The sequence below is a fragment of the Moschus berezovskii genome, chromosome 20, assembly GCF_049115385.1.
Source record: "Moschus berezovskii isolate FMDL1 chromosome 20, NW_MosBer_1.0, whole genome shotgun sequence".
Classification (NCBI taxonomy): domain Eukaryota; kingdom Metazoa; phylum Chordata; class Mammalia; order Artiodactyla; family Moschidae; genus Moschus; species Moschus berezovskii.
Genome location: NC_142479.1, coordinates 29,698,129 through 29,715,392, shown reverse-complemented (window position 1 = coordinate 29,715,392; position 17,264 = coordinate 29,698,129). Strand labels below are relative to the sequence as shown.

The 17,264-nt window shown below is 54.7% G+C and overlaps 2 protein-coding genes across 3 annotated transcripts in view; one reads left to right on the top strand and one right to left on the bottom strand.

Moving 5' to 3' along the window:
- Positions 1 to 1,503: 1,503 nt before the first annotated feature.
- CDK5R1 (cyclin dependent kinase 5 regulatory subunit 1) lies at positions 1,504 to 5,818 on the top strand. 2 transcript variants are annotated; one of them, XR_016035462.1, is made up of 3 exons: positions 1,504 to 1,669; positions 1,976 to 3,546; positions 4,044 to 5,818. XR_016035462.1 is itself a non-coding variant. In XM_055401238.2 (2 exons), exon 2 carries the CDS (start codon positions 2,085 to 2,087, stop codon positions 3,006 to 3,008), a length of 924 nt encoding a protein of 307 aa, XP_055257213.1. In that variant the 5' UTR covers positions 1,504 to 1,669; positions 1,976 to 2,084; the 3' UTR covers positions 3,009 to 5,817. The 2 variants fall into 2 exon arrangements, 1 of the variants encoding a protein (XP_055257213.1); XM_055401238.2 differs by having other exon boundaries at positions 1,976 to 5,817.
- Positions 5,819 to 6,997: 1,179 nt separating this feature from the next.
- The window catches only part of MYO1D (myosin ID), a 368,723-nt gene continuing 358,456 nt past the window's right edge, over positions 6,998 to 17,264 (bottom strand). Inside the window, exon 22 of the mRNA XM_055401217.2 lies at positions 6,998 to 9,064. Coding sequence (XP_055257192.1) covers positions 8,908 to 9,064 — 157 coding nt within the window. The 3' untranslated portion in view covers positions 6,998 to 8,907. The remainder of the gene's footprint in view (positions 9,065 to 17,264) is intronic.

Genomic DNA, 17,264 nt, shown 5'->3' with positions numbered 1-17,264 from the left:
TCTAAGTTAAAATGACAGCTGCTGTGGATGTTTCTAAAGAGCACCACAAGAAGTAGACTGAGTACTGAGCATTGCATTTCCACTATATGGCCACCCAGGCCATTACTGACAGAAAAACCTCTGGGTAGTACTTTAGCAAATTCGAGTACTTTCTGATGATGTAGCATTGTTGTGACACCAGATTTTAGTACTGCTTAGGGCAGTAGGCCTAGCTGACACAGGTTGCTGGAGTGCTCTGGGCATCAGGGGATTGGGTATTCTCTGGACTGCCACTTCTTCCTTACCAGGTCCAGAAGTGGTAACTGGAATTAGGGTATGGTTTACGTCTGTCTCTCGTCTTTCCCAGGTTAGTGGTAAAATCTGAGTCAATCTCCAGAACCAAACTAAAAGAATAACAAGTGAAGAAGAGCCTTTGTGAAGGATTCTTGTTCTTTGTGAAAAGAAAGGTTATCAGAACCAGAATTTGACTCAGACTTTAATAATTTTAGGAGCACTGAGTCTTCAAATTATACCTGCTTAGCATGAAAAATATTTAAGTCGGCAGATCAGAGGCTTAAGTTGAAGGTTGAAGCAGGGGCTTCAGTTGTACTATAACAGATAAAGAGGGCCAGTGGAAATTCTGAGGTCATATTCAGGATGGGCTCAGTATTCATCCGTCTCTGGGGCAGTGACCGAGCCAGGAGTCTCAGGGCCCTGTCCAGGTGTGGTGTGGGAGGCGAGTCGCTCCGTGGAACGGCCCAGAGCAGCCTACGCCTCTGGCCTGTATTTCTGGGACTGACCTGGGCGGTGGGCATTGACCCGGATGGGACAACAGAGGTCTCCACTCTGAACGCATGGGACAGTCCCCTCCGGATGCGCGTGGGACTGAAGCCTCCCCCCTCCCCGCCCGTGCTCCCTAAGCGCCCTAGCTTCTGTCCCTGGGGTCCCGGGCATTAAATGGAAGGAGGCTACTCGGGTCCCTCCTCCGTGGACTGCTGCTCAGGCGGCCGGGTCGCGGACGCGGCCGAGGGCGCCCCCGCCGCCCGCAGCTGCGGACGCCGCGGCGGGAACAAAGGCAGCACGTGTCTGGGCGGGGCGGCGGGCGGGGTCGCTCCCGGGCCCCGCCCCGGCCCTCCCCGCCCGGCGCTCCCCACCCGCCCGAGCTCTGCTGCGCGGTGCGCTCGCGAGTCTCACGCGGCCGGGCTGCTGCTGGCGCGGCAGCGCCGAGCGGGCGGTGAGCAGTGCGGGGACGGGCGGCCCCGCGGGGCGGGGCGGGGCGGTGCCGCGAGTCCCCGCCGCCCGAGTCCGGGTCCTGGATGGGGCGCGGCGAGTAGAGAGGCGCCCGGGGCTCGCGGCCGCGTCGCTGCCCGCACCGCGCGCCGCTCGTGCTGAGCACGGCGGCGGCCCCGGCTCCCGGGTGAGACCAGGCCCGGCCGGCGCGGGGGCCGCGCGCGCGCGCGCCCGAGAGGGAGGCCGCTGAGGCGCGCGCCGGGGCGGGCGCGGGCGCGGCGGCGGCGGCGAAGGCGGCCGAGCGGGGGGCGGGGCCGCGGTGCCTGCAGAACCTTGGACAGAAGCTCCCGAGCTGCCGCCGCCGCCGCCGCCGCGCGCGAGCCCCGCCGAGCCCCGGGACCGCGGCGCTGAGCCGCGGCGCGCATTGCGGAAGGTGCGGAGCGCCGGAGCCACCTGCTCGGTAAGCCTGCCCCTCGGGCCGCCCGCTACCCCCGAGGGACCGGGGCCGCGGCCGCGCGCGGTGTCGAGGCGGGGGTCCCTGGCCGCCTCCGCCGGCGTCCGGGCCCCGGCGCTGCCATCCGGGCCGCGGCGGGAGCGGGTGCTGGTGCCGCAGTGGAGAGGCCGGGGTTGCGGCGCGGGGACGCGGGCGGGGCCGTGTCAACCAGGGAAGGCCCCGGGCGCGGGGCCCGGGCCGCCGAGGCCGGGGCGGAGGAGCGCGGCGCGAGCCCCGCCTGATGCTGAGAACCATCTTGTTTTCCCCCCGCAGATCCGGAGGGGCTGCCCGCGACCTCTGGAGCGCCCCCGCCTCCCCCTGGCCGCCGCGGGCTCGGTGAGCTTCTTCCCTCCAGCCGGCAGGCTGGGCGCGCAGGGGCGCCATGGGCACGGTGCTGTCCCTGTCCCCCAGCTACCGGAAGGCCACGCTGTTTGAGGATGGCGCGGCCACGGTGGGCCACTACACGGCCGTGCAGAACAGTAAGAACGCCAAGGACAAGAACCTGAAGCGGCACTCCATCATCTCCGTGCTGCCGTGGAAGAGGATCGTGGCCGTGTCGGCCAAGAAGAAGAACTCCAAGAAGGTGCAGCCCAACAGCAGCTACCAGAACAACATCACGCACCTCAACAATGAGAACCTGAAGAAGTCGCTGTCGTGCGCCAACCTGTCCACGTTCGCCCAGCCCCCGCCGGCCCAGCCGCCCGCCCCCCCTGCCAGCCAGCTCTCCGGTTCGCAGACCGGGGTCTCCTCGTCCGTCAAGAAGGCCCCGCATCCTGCCGTCAGCTCCGCAGGGACGCCCAAACGGGTCATCGTCCAGGCGTCCACCAGCGAGCTGCTGCGCTGCCTGGGTGAGTTCCTCTGTCGCCGGTGCTACCGCCTGAAGCACCTGTCCCCCACGGACCCTGTGCTCTGGCTGCGCAGCGTGGACCGCTCGCTACTGCTGCAGGGCTGGCAGGACCAGGGCTTCATCACGCCGGCCAACGTGGTCTTCCTCTACATGCTCTGCCGGGATGTCATCTCCTCCGAGGTGGGTTCCGACCACGAGCTCCAGGCGGTCCTGCTGACCTGCCTGTACCTCTCCTACTCCTACATGGGCAACGAGATCTCCTACCCGCTCAAGCCCTTCCTGGTGGAGAGCTGCAAGGAGGCCTTTTGGGACCGCTGCCTCTCGGTCATCAACCTCATGAGCTCCAAGATGCTGCAGATCAATGCCGACCCGCACTACTTCACGCAGGTGTTCTCCGACCTGAAGAACGAGAGCGGCCAGGAGGACAAGAAGCGGCTCCTGCTCGGGTTGGACCGGTGAGCCCGCTCGCCTGCATCATGGCTCAAGGATTTCAATTCATTTTTAAAAATTTATTCTTAAATCAGATTTTGTGTACAGTATGTGTCTAGCAAAGCCACCAAGGGCCTATCCCTTCCCACCTCCCCTCCTTGGGGTTTTCCTCCGCCCTGCCAAGAACTCTGGGCGCTTCTGAACTCCCGGACCTTGTGCAACATTCAGAAGATGTATTCAGAGCCACCCTGGCCCCGAGGTCTCACTCTGGGGGATTGAAAGAACTGACTGGCCTCTGCCGCCTGCGCCCTTGCTGGACCAAGGCAGGGAAGGCGGCCCACAGCCAGGCGGCCCAGGGAGGGACTGGAGTTTCTGGTTGAAGGCCCTTTGCTGGCTCCTGTTTTGGGTCGTTTGTTCTCCCAGGGGCTCCTGGAGCCGGCCACCTGGACTGCACTGCACGTGGGCTTAGGAGGCCAAATGCCCGTGGCCCTGGGACAGCCTCTTCAATCGAGGGGAAGCCGGCCTGGTGCGAAGATCATGTCCTCTAATTTGGCCATGCACGACCCTGGTTTGCTCTTTTTTCTTTTTTAGGGAGAAGGGCTTTCCTTTTGTGGAGACATGGAACCGCCCCCCCACCTCCTCCACAACCTCCCCTCCTTTTTCCCCCACCCCCAGCCCTGTTGGTAGTATTGGTTAATGAGCTGGTTTGACTCACTAAGTTCTTTCATTTTGGGTCCAGGCTCCCAAGGGGTGGGGTGACGCCAGGGACAACTCCTTTCTTGGGTGAATTTTTCATATGAATCATGCAGCTTAGTCACCCCGTGGCAAAGGCCAGGGCAGTTGCAGGTGCCCATTGTCAACAGCCTGCCCCCTGGGCAGGTGGGGCTGCCATGCCTGGGACTGAGCCGGTGCCCACCTAAAGGCTCAGGCTCCTGCCGGTGCCTATGACATTTGCCTTGTGGAGCTGCAGGGATTGGGGTGGGGGTGATGTCAGGGATCAGGGTGATGTGGTAATGATGCACCCCTCCCCTCACCCCCTGTTGATTTAAAGCTGTTTCCAAACAGTTGAGTCTCTTCTGAAGACGAAGCCTTGTCCTGAAAGGCCCAGTGAGACAGCTGGATCTTGGAGACAATTATGAGCCGGGAGCCGAACTCCTGACTGCCTGCTGATTCTCCCGCTGATCATTTGCAGCTGCCGGTTTGGGTCTCCACCTTCAACCCTAGTGGCTGTAAAAACCCATGATGTGTCACTTAATTTTCTTTCTGATTCTCCCAGATTGGTGGCTGGGGGCTTGGGAGAGGACCCAGAGAAGGGAGCCAGCCTTCCGTGATCCCTCTGGCTTTGGGGAACAAAGACTGATGTGAAGGCCCACAGAGAATTCTCTCTTCCAGTCTCAACCCCCCAAGGGGGGCTGGAAGGGGAGGCTGGGGGTGGGGGGAGGCAGGGGCCGTTTTACATAGGATTAGCTTCCAGGTGGCTGCCATTTCAGCACAAGCACTACTGAAATTCACATAAAAAAGAAAGCTGTGAACCTGAGGTCCCGATTTAATAGGCCTGGCGTCGAGCCTGCGGCCCCGTGGTGCTCGCGAGAACGAGGGCCTGCCCCAAGCTGGGAGCACGGGCCTCAGCTGCGCCCCGAGGCCCACGCCGAGCTGCTCCCAGGACCGCCGGCCAGATTTACCTGCCGTGGGGCTGGAAGGAACCCGCGGCTGCCGGCGGGGACCTCGCGTGCAGAGCCTCTTCGCCGGAGTTGTCACACAGCCTGTCTGTGCAGATCCTGCTGCCGTGTGTGACCCGAGGTAGGCGGCCGGTGGGGGCGTCGGGGTCCCCGGCAGCACGCGAGGGTGGTGGGGGGGTGGCGTCCGGGGGCCGAGTGTCAAGAGCTGGGACCCGGGGTCTGGAGTTGCTCCTTCGTGGGCCTTGCTGGGCCTGAAACTGCGGGAAGGCGCACCCGCGGGATTCCAGTTTTGTGTGTTTCCTTCTCTCTCTCCATATTTATTTTTTTAATTTATGGAGGCGGTGCAAATTTCAGGAATGGTTGGGGACTAAAGAAAGAACTCTCTAGTTCCATCCATATGAAGCCTGGCGAGGTCTCCTCCTCTTGCACTGGTCATCAGTATTGTGTAAAGAAACTGATATACTTGAGTGTGCAAGCAATGAACCCATTTGACATGCTGCTATGAAGACTACTTTTAGAACAATTAAAAAAAAAGGAAAAAACTAACCTACAAAAAAACCCCACCCTTTATTCTTTAATTGTTGCTTTTACAGTGATATTGTGCATGCAAACCAGGAGCATTTTGTGTCTTAAGAAAAATAATCTTAGAACAGATGGCTGTGAAAATTACACCCGTGCACAGAACAAGTCACAGGAATAATAGTTCAGGATTTGGTTTTTCTCTTTTTTCTTGTAAAACCTGAAGGGTTGATATATTCTTTCCATGCAGTTATTAGAACTTAGTTTTGTTCTAGCAGTTGTTAAACTTGCAATGAAAAGGAAATGTGCCATTTTTTTTTTCCACTTGGAACTATTCTTAGCTGTATATTTGAAACTGCTAATTACACACGTGCGATGTATGTTGGTTTTTTAGTGCAATTTCTTCTGTAGCTCTTCTTTGACCAAACTGTGGGTATTGTTAATATTAATTTATATTTGTCTCATTTTTGTATGTATGTGTAGCGTGTTTGTAAGTATGTGTGGTTTATAATCTGACAAGGTCATGAAGCTCAGTTTGGCTGTAATTTAATTCTCCTCCCCTTATTTTTATTTATTTTTGTACTGTGCTGATTAAATAAAATGCACTGACCATCCGTTACACAGACCTTTTTTTTGGGGGCACATCCCTCAAGAGCAGGCTGGGGGCTCATTTTTATAAAGGATTCCTGTGCTCAGAACATAATTGGATTGCGGCGTGGGGGAGGAGAGGAGGGCAGGGTTAGGGGAGAAGGCTTAACAATTGTGTTCACCGTTAAGGTAATTAAGAAAGAAGCCCAGGTGAAGTCAACTTGGGTTTCTCCGAGTGCCCAGGGCAGGAGTTGGTCTTCCAAGGCCCGGGACCTCCGACCAGTGAGGGTCAGGCCCAGGCATGGCCTGGCGAGGTCTGGGCCCCCGAGTGTGCTGGGCCGGGCTCTGCTTGTAGCCCACTGCCCCGAGGTCCCCCGGTCAGCAGGAGCGAGCTAGGTCCGTGTGGTTCAGCCCCACCAGCCTAGCTCTGCAGGTTTCCGAAAGAGGAAACTCCAGCTCCCAGATAAGCAGCCTCCCCAGCCCCTAATTGTGGCAAGGCTGGGGCCCCCTACTGGTTGTATTGCCATCGGTCTGTGCTTACTCTTGCCACCAGCCTGGGCCTTGGAGACCTGGTGTTTTGGCCTCAGTCCTCCCTGGGGATCTGTGCCTGGAGGGCTGGAGCTGCCCTGGACCTTGGGGACACCTGTTCAGGTTGTGCCTTTGAAGCTGGCAGCCTTTCGATCGGGGCACCTTGTCTTCTGAGTCAGAAGCCATCGTTGCATGCTCCGGCCAGTGACTGGGGGTCCGGAGCGTCCTCTGGCTGCAGCACCCTGGGGTGCTGGGGTTGCCCCATCTCCCTGCAGGGCCTTGCTTGCTGGCAGCTCACCCATCCCAACCAGAGGTCTCGGGGAGGGGCTGACCAGCCAGCCAGGGTGCACTCAGGCCTCTCCCGGAGCTGCAGCCCTGGGCATCCATGCCTTGCCTTTATTCTTTGCACGCTTCAATTTCAGTAAAGGTGAAAGCAATGCGCTTTCAGTGCGCAGGCGTCAAACTAGTGGAAGAAAGTGTTTGGATTTACCACCACCACCTGGCCCCCTCCTGGCTCCTTCTCCCCACAGCTGTCTTCTCACTATTTAATATTTTTCATCAAAAGCCCCAGGCCAACTATCCTCCATTTTTACCTTACTGGTGCTTAATGCTCCTTTCAGCCTCCAGGATAGCAATTGACTTTCTACATGCCCAAATTTCACCATTTTAGATAGTTTGCAACTCAATAAGCAGAATACCTTTAAGAGTAAGATTTAATGCTTTATTGCTCTTGATGATAAATCAAAATATGCTTTAGAAATAAAGTTAATTTAATGGAAAATAGGAATATACGCACCAAACCATAAAACCACATTTAAATCACGAGAAAACACTTCATTGCATACAATCACTGTGTCCCCCCTGCTTTGCTTTCGGCGCCGTGATCACACCCCAAATTCTTTCCCTCAGTGGCCACACGCGCTGACTTCTTGCCGGACATCATGAAAAGGTGCTTGTGGATGGTGCTGCTGCACCGGAGGCGCTGAGCTCAAGGGCCAGCGGCCACACCCAAAGGCGGGAGGTGGGACCCCGGAACCGCCCTCCTCTCCAGCCTCCGAAAGGCACTCGTTTGGCATGTTCTGTTTTGGTGTGTCTAAAACATAACATTTGCATGTATCTAGTAAAGCAACAAGTTTGGGGCAGTAAGTGGAAAGGAAAGGCGATGTTCCAGTTAAGGAGGACCGATAGCGTCAACGCAGTTGGCAAAGCTGTGGGTGTTGAATTGGGGCCCTGTGCGGGCAGCTGACCAGGCTTGGGGGATGAGAGTGGGGCTCTTGTGCTGTGGAAGGTATGGGGTGTGTATGTGCTCAGAGCCCTGGGGGCGGGGCTGGGGGGGAGGAGCGTGGCGGGGGCGGGGCGTGCAGGGGGTGGGGGAGGAGCGTGGAGGGGAGAGGGGCGTGCAGGGGCACGGGATGGGGGTGGAGAGTGTGGAGGGCGGGGGCGGGGGGCAGCCCCAGGGGCGAAACTGAAGAAAAGCCAGGATGTCCTCAGACACCCAGCCTGGCTCCGCCTGGGGCGTGGGCGCACTCTCGGAGCCCCCTTAACCACATGGGGTGCCTGAGTCTTGACTCTCTTGAAGGTTCCGGCTGGGAGGCCTGGGGCTGCCCAGGGGAGTGCGGCATGGTTCCGGGGTGTCTGGAGCACACATGCACTCTGCAGGGCAGGGAACTGGCAGGGCGACCGCTCTCCTGGCCTGGGTGGGCATCCTGGCCTGGCCCGCAGTGCCAGGACCCCCTGCTCTCTTTCCTATCCCCAAGTTCCTGTGGGCCCCGACCCTCCCGCCCCCGGGCTGGTTCTCCATGTGAGTGTGAGGCGTTGGAGGGGGAAAACTTCAGACCCCTGAGTGCTCCCCCTTTATTCCATTTTATTAGTGTTCCTGACACCAGTGTGGGCACAGTGGACGTGGTATCTGGTTAGTAACCCTGCTCCTAACTGCAAAAATAAGTGTAAGACAACCACGGTCTGGGCTGCATGGTTAAGGAAGACGATTCCTAGAGCATTCCCCGAGCCATACTGGCTCCAAGCGGGACAGACTGCCCGCTGGGCGAGGTGGTTCCTTTGGCTAGGGGCTCCTGGGCTGAGGGCCTAGCTCTCCAGGTGAACCTGCTCACCTGGTGGTCTTGGCGGGCTGCTGGGGAGAGGGGGTCCACGGGGAGCTCTGAGAAGCTCCCTGAGTGGGGTTGCCATCATCTTGGGGAGGAAGGGGCAGCTGGGCCCAGAGAGGGTTAGGGCTACCTCCCCACAGCTGCCCCCAACTCCAGGGGCTTGGCTTTGGTTGGAAACGACATCCAGGCTCCCCCAGCCCTTCCCCTGGCAGGGCCAGTTGCCAGTCACAGGGCCAGGCAGGCCGATCTGACCTGGCGTGGGGGTGGCCCTCACTGACCAGAGGGGAGCTGTTTTGGAGGGGCTGCTGCAGGCTGGGCAGGACACAGGGTCTTTGATTTGTTGAGGGGGCCGTGGATAGTCAGGACAGAGGAAGACAGAGATCAAAGGCAGAAGCCGGGCTGGACCTCGGGGAGGAGCTGCAGGGGAGGCAGCGGGCCCCCTCCCAGCCTGGACCCTGGTGAGCGGGTGTCTAGTGGCGGCTGGGTGGGCAGCCCCTGTCTCCCTGCGCCTCAATTGCCAGGCACGCTGAGGATGAAGCCCGAGCGATTCTTGGTGAAATCAGGCTGTGGCTGGTTGAGCCGTGTCTCCACGGAGACCGTGCACTTCTTCCCATGCAGGCTGCACTGGACGGGGTTGGTGACGTTGACTTGAAGGTGGCGCTTCTCACTGGAAGAACCAAGAAGAAGACAGGCAGTTAGCAGGTGGCCAGGGGTTGGGGGGAGTCTCCTGGGCCACACAGGTGCCCCCCGGGCTGGGCACAGAGAGGGTGAGGATGGGAGAGATGGCGCTTGGCTACAGGCCCAAACCAAAGTCCTAGGTGAGCCAGGGCCCAGCTCCCGAGAACCCACACGTGGGGCCGGACAGAGCGTGGAGCCGCAGCCACCCGCCTTGGGCCTGAGGCCAAGGACCAGGGCCTGGGCATTAGATGTCAGCTGGGGGATGTCGCGGCAGGGGGCTCTGATGTGATCATCAGTTCCTTCTGATGGCAAGAGAGAGCCCAAGGGGTGCTGCATCCAGGGGCAAATGGAGGCTCTTCCCCACCCATGGTCCCCAACAAGAGAAATGCCTTCCCTGAGTCCTGGCTCGGCCCTGTCTGTCGTGGGTCCGGCTGTGAGAACCAGTCTGATGCCAACAGCCCTGGGGTGGGGGGTGCTGCTCCCACATGGGGCGGCTCTGTGGTTGGCAGTGTGGCAGGGAGGGTGAGCGGCGCTTCTACCCGTAGGGCTGGCAGCTTGTGCATGTTCCCCGGCCCGGGGGCCACGTGGCCCTCCTGGCCTAGCCGGGGTGCTGGGCGGGGAGGCTCTGCACCTGCCAGGCAGCAGCAGTGCCCATCCTCCAGCGCCATAAGACACAAGTGCACTTCAGATGCCGCTTACGTCGGAGCTGGGAGAAGGCGGCCGGCACAGTCTCACCCTGCGTCTGTGCCTCACTGGCTTTCTCAGAGCCGGGAGGTCTGGACGGGCTGGCCTGGCTCCCTGTGCCGGGACCGCCTTCAATTCCCCCGGGGCGCTCTTGGGTGTGGTCAGGCTGGGCTCCCTGGGCGGCGGCTGCCCCTGGTGTTGGACAGGAGATGCCAAGGGTCCACCTGGTTGGGAGGCCAGGCCGAGGCTGGCACAACTGCACGTCTGCCCAGCCTGGCCCAGGGGAGAGGGAGGTGCTTTCCAGGCACCGCCAGGCTTGGGTGACACCATCACTCAGACCCTTTACTCCGTAGGAAGAGCACCCGTGGGCAGTGGTGCGCTCAGCCTCTGAGTGCCCAGAACACTAGGCTGGCCTTTGCGGGAGCACTGAGTGGGCAGCCGTGGCCGTGTTCTTAGGGGCTTTCCACATGGCTGTTTCCTATCGGCTTTCTTGTTCAATGTGTTGTTGAAGCAGAAAATGGACACAGGAAGAGGCCCATTGTTATTCCTCATGGGCATTAGGTATCTGCTGCTTAATGTCTCCTCCGCTGCAGCTAAAACCCTGGCTTAGATGGCTATTTTTAACCAGGCTTGGGCATAAAAATAGCAGAGCCCGCTGGGGTCAGTGACTCGGGCACCTCTTCATTCCTGTGGGAGCCAGGTTGCTGTGCCTGTGGTCTTGGTGAGGGGTCCTTGGACCCTCTGGACCGAGCAAAGCCCCAGTGCTGCAGCCCTGCTTGCGGCTGGAGATGCCCTGAGTTCCTGCCTGTCTCTGAAGGGCCGCTGTGGGGTTTGGGCAAAAGAGAGGGGGTTGAGTAGTTAGTTACATGTGTTGAGGGCAGGAAGAAGATCCGGCTTTCTGGCCTGAAGAGCTAGGCAGCTAAGCAACCCCTGGTTGATGCCATCCATACTGCCATCAACAGACAACAAAGTAAGGTAACGTGGATTGAGTCTGACTTGTAGAGGAAGAAAACAGAATTACCGCACGACCCAGCAATTCCACTTCTGGATATATACCCAAAAGAAGTGAAAACAGGTGTTCAACAAAAACTTGTACAGGAATGTTTATAGCAGCATTGTTTACAGTAACGCAGAATAAACTCTGGATACAATTCATCCATTTATGATTAAAAAAAACCTCTTCAGATAGTGGGCACAGAGAGAACACACTTCAAAATAATAAGGGCCATATATATGGCAAACCCGAGCTTCCCTAGTGGCTCAGATGGTAAAGCGTCTGCCTCCAATGTGGGAGACCCAGGTTCGATCCCTGGGTTGGGAAGATCTCCTGGAGAAGGAAACGGCAACCCACTCCAGTACTTTTGCCTGGAGAATCCCATGGATGGAGGAGCCTGGTAGGCTACAGTCCATGGGGTCGCAAAGAGTCGGACACGACTGAGAGACTTCACTTTTCACTTTCATATGGCAAACCCACAACTAACATCATACTCAGTGTTGAAAAGCTGAAAGCATATTCTCTAAGATCAGGAACAAGACAAGAGTGTCCACTCTGGACACTTATTCAACATGGTTTGGAAAGTCCTAGTCACAGCAATTAGAGAAGAATGACCATACTGCCCAAGGCAGTCTACACACTCGGTGCAATCCTAACCAAATTACCAATGGCATTTTTCACAGAACTAAAACAAGAATTTTTAAAATTTGGGTTTCCCTGTGGCTCAGCAGTAAAGAATCCACTTGTAGTGCAGGAGATGTGGGTTCAGTCCCTGGGTTGGGAAGATCCCTTGGAGGAGAGAATGGCAACTCATTCTAGTATTCTTGCCTGAAAAGTCCATTGGACAGAGGAACCTGGTGGGCTACAGTCCATGGGGTTGTACAGTTGGACGCGATGGAGCAACTGAGCACTCAAAAAAATTTTTTTTGAAAATACATATGGAAACACAAAACCCCCTGAAAAACCAAAACAATCTTGAGAAAGAAGAATGGAGCTGGTATTGCCCTTCTTGACTTCAGACTATACTACAAAGCTACAGTAATCAAAACAACATGGTACTGGCATAAAAACACGCATATAGATCAGGGAAACAGGAGAGAAAGCCAAGAAACAAACCCACACACTTATGGTCAATTAATCTACGACAAAAGAGCTAAGAATATAATGGGGAAGAGACAGTCTCTTCAATAAGTGGTGCTAGAAAAACTGGACAGTAAAAGAATGAAATTAGAACATAACACTCTATACAAAAATAAACTCAAAATGAGTTAAAGACATAAATGTAACACCAGGTACTGTATAACTCCTAACATATGCCTAGGAGTGGGATTTTAGGGTCACAGGGTAACTGTAGTTTTTAAAGGAACCTCTACTGTCCTTAATAGTGGCTATACCAATTTACAGTCCCACCAAGAGTGTAGGAGGGTTTCTTTTTCTCCACACCCTCTCCAGCATTTAATATCTGTAGATTTTTTGGAAGATGGCTATTCTGACTGGTGTGAAGTGATACCTCATTATAGTTTTGATTTGCATTTCTCTAAAAATTAGCAACATTGAACATCTTTTCATGTGCCTTTTGGCCATCTGTAATGTCTTCTTTGAAGAAATGTCTGTTTAGGTCTTCTGCCCATTTTTGATTGGGTTGTTTACTTGTTTTGATATTAAGCTCTATGTGCTGTCTGTATATTTTTGAAATTAATCCCTTTTCAGTCACATTGTTTGCAGATATTTTCTCCCTTTCTATAGGCTGTCTCTTTCTTTTTGTCTATGGTTTCCTTTGGTGTGCAAAAGCTTTCAGGTTTAATTAGGTCCCATTTGTTTATTTTTGTTTTTATTTCCACTAGGAGACGGATCCTAAAAGATACTGCTACAATTTAGGTCAAAGTGTTCTGCCTATGTCTTCCTCTAGGAGTTTTATAGCATCATCCCACTCCTGGACATATATCTGGAGAACACCATAATTCAAAAACATACATGTACCACATAAAAGCAAACTGAATTTCCATTGACAGGTGAATGGATAAATAAGACATGGCACATATACACAATGGAATGTTACTCAGCCATAAAAAAGAACGAAATAATGCCACTTGCAGCAATATGGATGCATATTAAGTGAAATAAGTCAGAGAAAGACAAATAAATGATAGCACTTATGTATGTAATTCAAAACTTGGTACAAAGTTTAAAATCCTATTTACAAAACAGAAATTGACATACAGACATAGAAAACAAACTTATGGTTCCCAAAGGGACAGAGGGGAGGGAGAGAGATAAATTAGAAATTTACTGGATATACACACTACTATACATAAAGCTGGAGAAGGCAATGGTAACCCACTCCAGTACTCTTGCCTGGATTGACAGAGGAGCCTGGTAGGCTGCAGTCCATGGGGTTGCGAAGAGTCGGATGTGATTGAGCAACTTCACTTTCTTTTCACTTTCCTGCATTGGAGAAGGAAATGGCAACCCACTCCAGTGTTCCTGCCTGGAGAATCCCAGGATGGCAGAGCCTGGTGGGCTGCTGTCTATGGGGTCTCACAGAGCAGCAGCATACATAAAGTAAACAACAAGGACCTCCTATATAGCACAGGGAACTATATTCAATATCTTATAATAAACTATGATGGAAAATAATCTGAAAAATAATATATATATGTATAACAATCACTTTGCTATGCACTTGAAACTAACACAACATTGTAAATTAGTTATACTTCAATAATTAAAAGGTAGAAATAACCCAAACATCTATCAACTGATGAAGGGACAAACAAATGTGGTCCAATGAAATATTATTTAGCCATAGAAAGAATGAAGTAATGATGCCTGCTACAACATGGATGAACCTTGTTAAGCTAGACAGAAGAAGCTACGTGTTATATAATTCTACTCATATGAAATGCCCAGAATAAGCAAATTCATAGAGACAGAGAACAGAGGAGTTGAGGTGTTTCCTTTGATGAAAATATTCTGGAACTAGTCAGTGGTGATGGGTGTACAACACTGAATGTACTAATTGTGACTAATGGTAAATTTTAAGTTAGGGATATTTTACCACATTTTTTTTTAAAGTGGGTTGATCTAAAGGAAATCTAAGAACTTGCCCCCCAACCGTGTTTTTTTCTCAGCATTTTAAGTTCAAACCAATATGGTTTTAAGGCCAGCGAGGGGTTTCTTGTGCTTATCTTGAAGACAGACCAGCGCAGGAGGGTCCAAAAGGCAGACAAGGGAGTGGATTCTCCGCAGGTGTCAAGTGACATCTTCTGCTGGAGCTTCACCACACTGGAAATCTTCATGGAACCAGCGCACCCTCCTTAGTTTTTAAAGAAAAAGGAGCAGATTTTATAGCTGCCGGTGACAGCTGTGACGGAGGCTGCTGGCTGTGAGGGGGAGGGGCTTTCCTCCCCGTCTTCTGTTACCGGATTTAATGGCTCAGCAAACTGTGGAATTCGGGGACTTTCATCTCGTTTCATCTGTTCCAAGCCATCACTGCAGACAAATGGCCTTGATCAAGTTACTTTGCTTCCGTTTCCTCCAGTCCTGTGCTCATCAGAGAAATCCATGGGTCAACACAAGACGGGATCTGCGGGCATCCCTTGCAGCCGTGCATTGAAAAGTCCTGCATTAAGTGTGGTAGCGCCAGTGTCTCCAGGGGCCGAACCAGCCCAGAACTTCCCTGCTGTCCAGACCCCTGGTCAGCAGAAGACTCTTGCCCTGCCCCCCAGCAGCCCAGGACTTGAGCCACCTTCTCTCTTTTTTTAAATTTGTCTGTGCTAGGTCTTCGTTGCGGTGAGCGGGGGGCTACTCTCGAGCTGGGGTGTGTGGGCTTCTCATCGTGGTGGCCGCTCCTGTTGCAGAGCACGGGCCCTAGGTATACGGGCCCCAGTAGTTGTGGTGCAAAGGCTTAGTTGTCCCTCAGCATGTGAGATCTTCCTGGACCAGGGATCAAACCCACAGCCCCTGCATTGGCAGGTGGATTCTTATCCACTGGACCACGAGGGAAGCCCCGCCCTGTTCTTGCCTGCTCCCTGCTGGAGCTCTAACTCATGCACTTGAAAGGGAACTGGGATGCGAGTGAGGTGAAGTGCCATGGGCTGATGCATGGATCCTCTAGGGGAGTGGCCAGCAGTTCCAGAGACTTCCGGGCTAACGCAATGATCTCTGTGTTTGGTCACAAGATGTGGTGGGAGGAAGTTTGCCTTGCACCAAGCACAGGCAGGTCGTAAATAGATGCTTTTCGCAGCGGTGAGACAAGTTGTGTTTCACAATAAACCTTAGATTCACCAGGACAGGCCGCCCTCCACCTGAATGCCTCCGGGACACAGTGCAGGGTCTCCAGCTCCCAGGGAGGACAATGGCCCGCTCGTGTCTGCGGCTGTTCCCTACATGTTTCGCTTCCTGCAAGAAGGAAGTCTTTTGACATGAGTCCTTCTGCTCATGTCAAACCGCAGAGGGCAGCTCTTTCAAAATCCTGTTGTAGGAAATGCTACTTCTGCTTTTGTCAGGGTCGAATGGACACTTTGACCATGGTCCGTCCTCGAGCAAGTCTGAGAATCCAAGTGCCCATGCAGTCTTGAGTGGGGGTGTCATATCTCCTGGCCTGCTGGGTCCTCTCTGGCTTTGTGGCTGGTGAGGGATGGGGTGGCGACACCATTTTAAAAAGTTTTCTTTTTTTTTTTAACTTATTTGGCTGCATTAGTTCTTAGCTGCAGCACGTGGACTCTGTAGTTACTCCGAGGCTTGCAGGATCTTATTTTCCTGACGAGGGATGGAACCTGCGTCCCCCGAACTGCAAGGCCGATTCTTAACCACTGGACCCCCGGGAAGTCCCGTGACACCATTGGGACTAAGTCACTAGTGGTTCTGGGCAGGCAGCATGTCCTGAGGACCCCATGAGCCTGCATTTGCCTCCACCACGCCACCTAATGATTATCTCCTGGTCTGGTGGGCAGAACCCCTGGGCCCTGACGCCTCCCCTCCAGGCAGGGACACCCTCCCCCAGGGCTCTCCTCTCTCAGCCCCATCATCTGTCTCTCCCACCCACTCTCCTCCTCCTGGTGGAGATTTACCAAGCACCCATGACGGGCTGGGCTCCGTCCAGAGAAAGTGAATGTAAAGAGGGTAAGGTGCAGGCCCTGACTTCAAGGCACCCATTCTTTTTCTTTTTAAAAAAAATTTTTCTCTTGTATGTGTGTGTGCGTGGTCACTCAGTCCCATCTGACTCTTTGCGACCCTTTGGACTGTAGCCTGCCAGGACAGCCAGTTAACACTGTTGTGATAATTTCAGGTGGACAGCAAAGGAGCTCGGTCATACGTATACATTTCCGTTCTCCCCCAAACTCCCCTCCCAATCAGGCGGCCACGTAACCCTGAGCAGAGCTCCCTGGGCTATACGGTAGGTCCGTGTTAAGGCGCCCGTTCTTGACAGGAAGATAGGCAAGCGCGAATGGCCCAAGATTCGCACAGGGGCCACCTGAGCGTGGGTGGCTGGCTGGGATGCCAGAGAGGGTGACGTCAGACAGACGCCTTGAGAAGCGGCAGGAATCGTGCAGGAGCCTGTTTCCATCTCCTCGCTCCCTAGTTCATCTTTGGTCCTTCTCATTCTATACATTCTCCCCCAGTGCCCTGCTTCCCTGGTGGCTCAGTGGTAAAGAACCTGCCTGCCAATGCAGGACACCCAGGTTTGATCCCTGGGTCGGGAAGATCCCCTGGAGAAGGAAATGGCAACCCACTCCAGTATTCTTGCCTGGAAAGTCCCGTGGGCAGAGAAGCCTGGCAGGCTACATTCAACAGGGTTGCAGAGAGTTAGCCACGACCGAGTGACTGAGCACACACACCTCCCTCCTTTCCTCCGGGATGTCACCCATAACTGTGGTTTCAATGACAATTACCCAATCAGCGCCCCGTCTCAGCCAGAGGCCCAAGCGCATAGGTGCAGCCACCGACTAGACAAGTCCCCTGGATGTGCCGCAGACAGCTGAGCCTGTCTGGGTCCAACACTGAGCTCATCCTCTTGGCCCCTTCCCCAAACTGCTTCCGTCCTGCTGTCGAGCCTGCCCCAGGGAGACGTGTCATCATCCATCCATCACAGGGGCCAGGAAGCCCGGCTCAACCTGGGTCCCTCCTCCAACCATGTCATTACCGAGTTCTCTTATTTCACTTTCTTGGTCTCTCTCCGCTGCCACCCTTACTGCCCAGAACCCCAGCCCCCTTTTCCTATTTGTGAAAGTCGCCTAACCCAGCCTTCTGTCTTCGGTTTGCCCTGCACTCTGCTTCAAATGTGTCCTCCTCGTTGTCACCAGAGAGATATTTAAAGGCACAAAAAGATGCTGTCATTCTCCTGCAAAAACCTCTTCAGTCATTCCCTAGTGCTTTCTAGAACTGCCTGCCTCCCACTCCCCACCCCCAGACTGAGCTGGGTGCCCTCTGTTCTCTCGAAGCCCTGAGCAGGAAAAGGCGTTGCTTCCAACAGTGTGATTGGAGCCGACAAGCTCTGCCCATTGTGTAC

What these genes read in the sequence shown, in the direction of transcription:
- CDK5R1 (XM_055401238.2), top strand. Translation starts at nt 2,085, where the DNA reads ATGGGCACGGTGCTGTCCCTGTCCCCCAGCTACCGGAAGGCCACGCTG.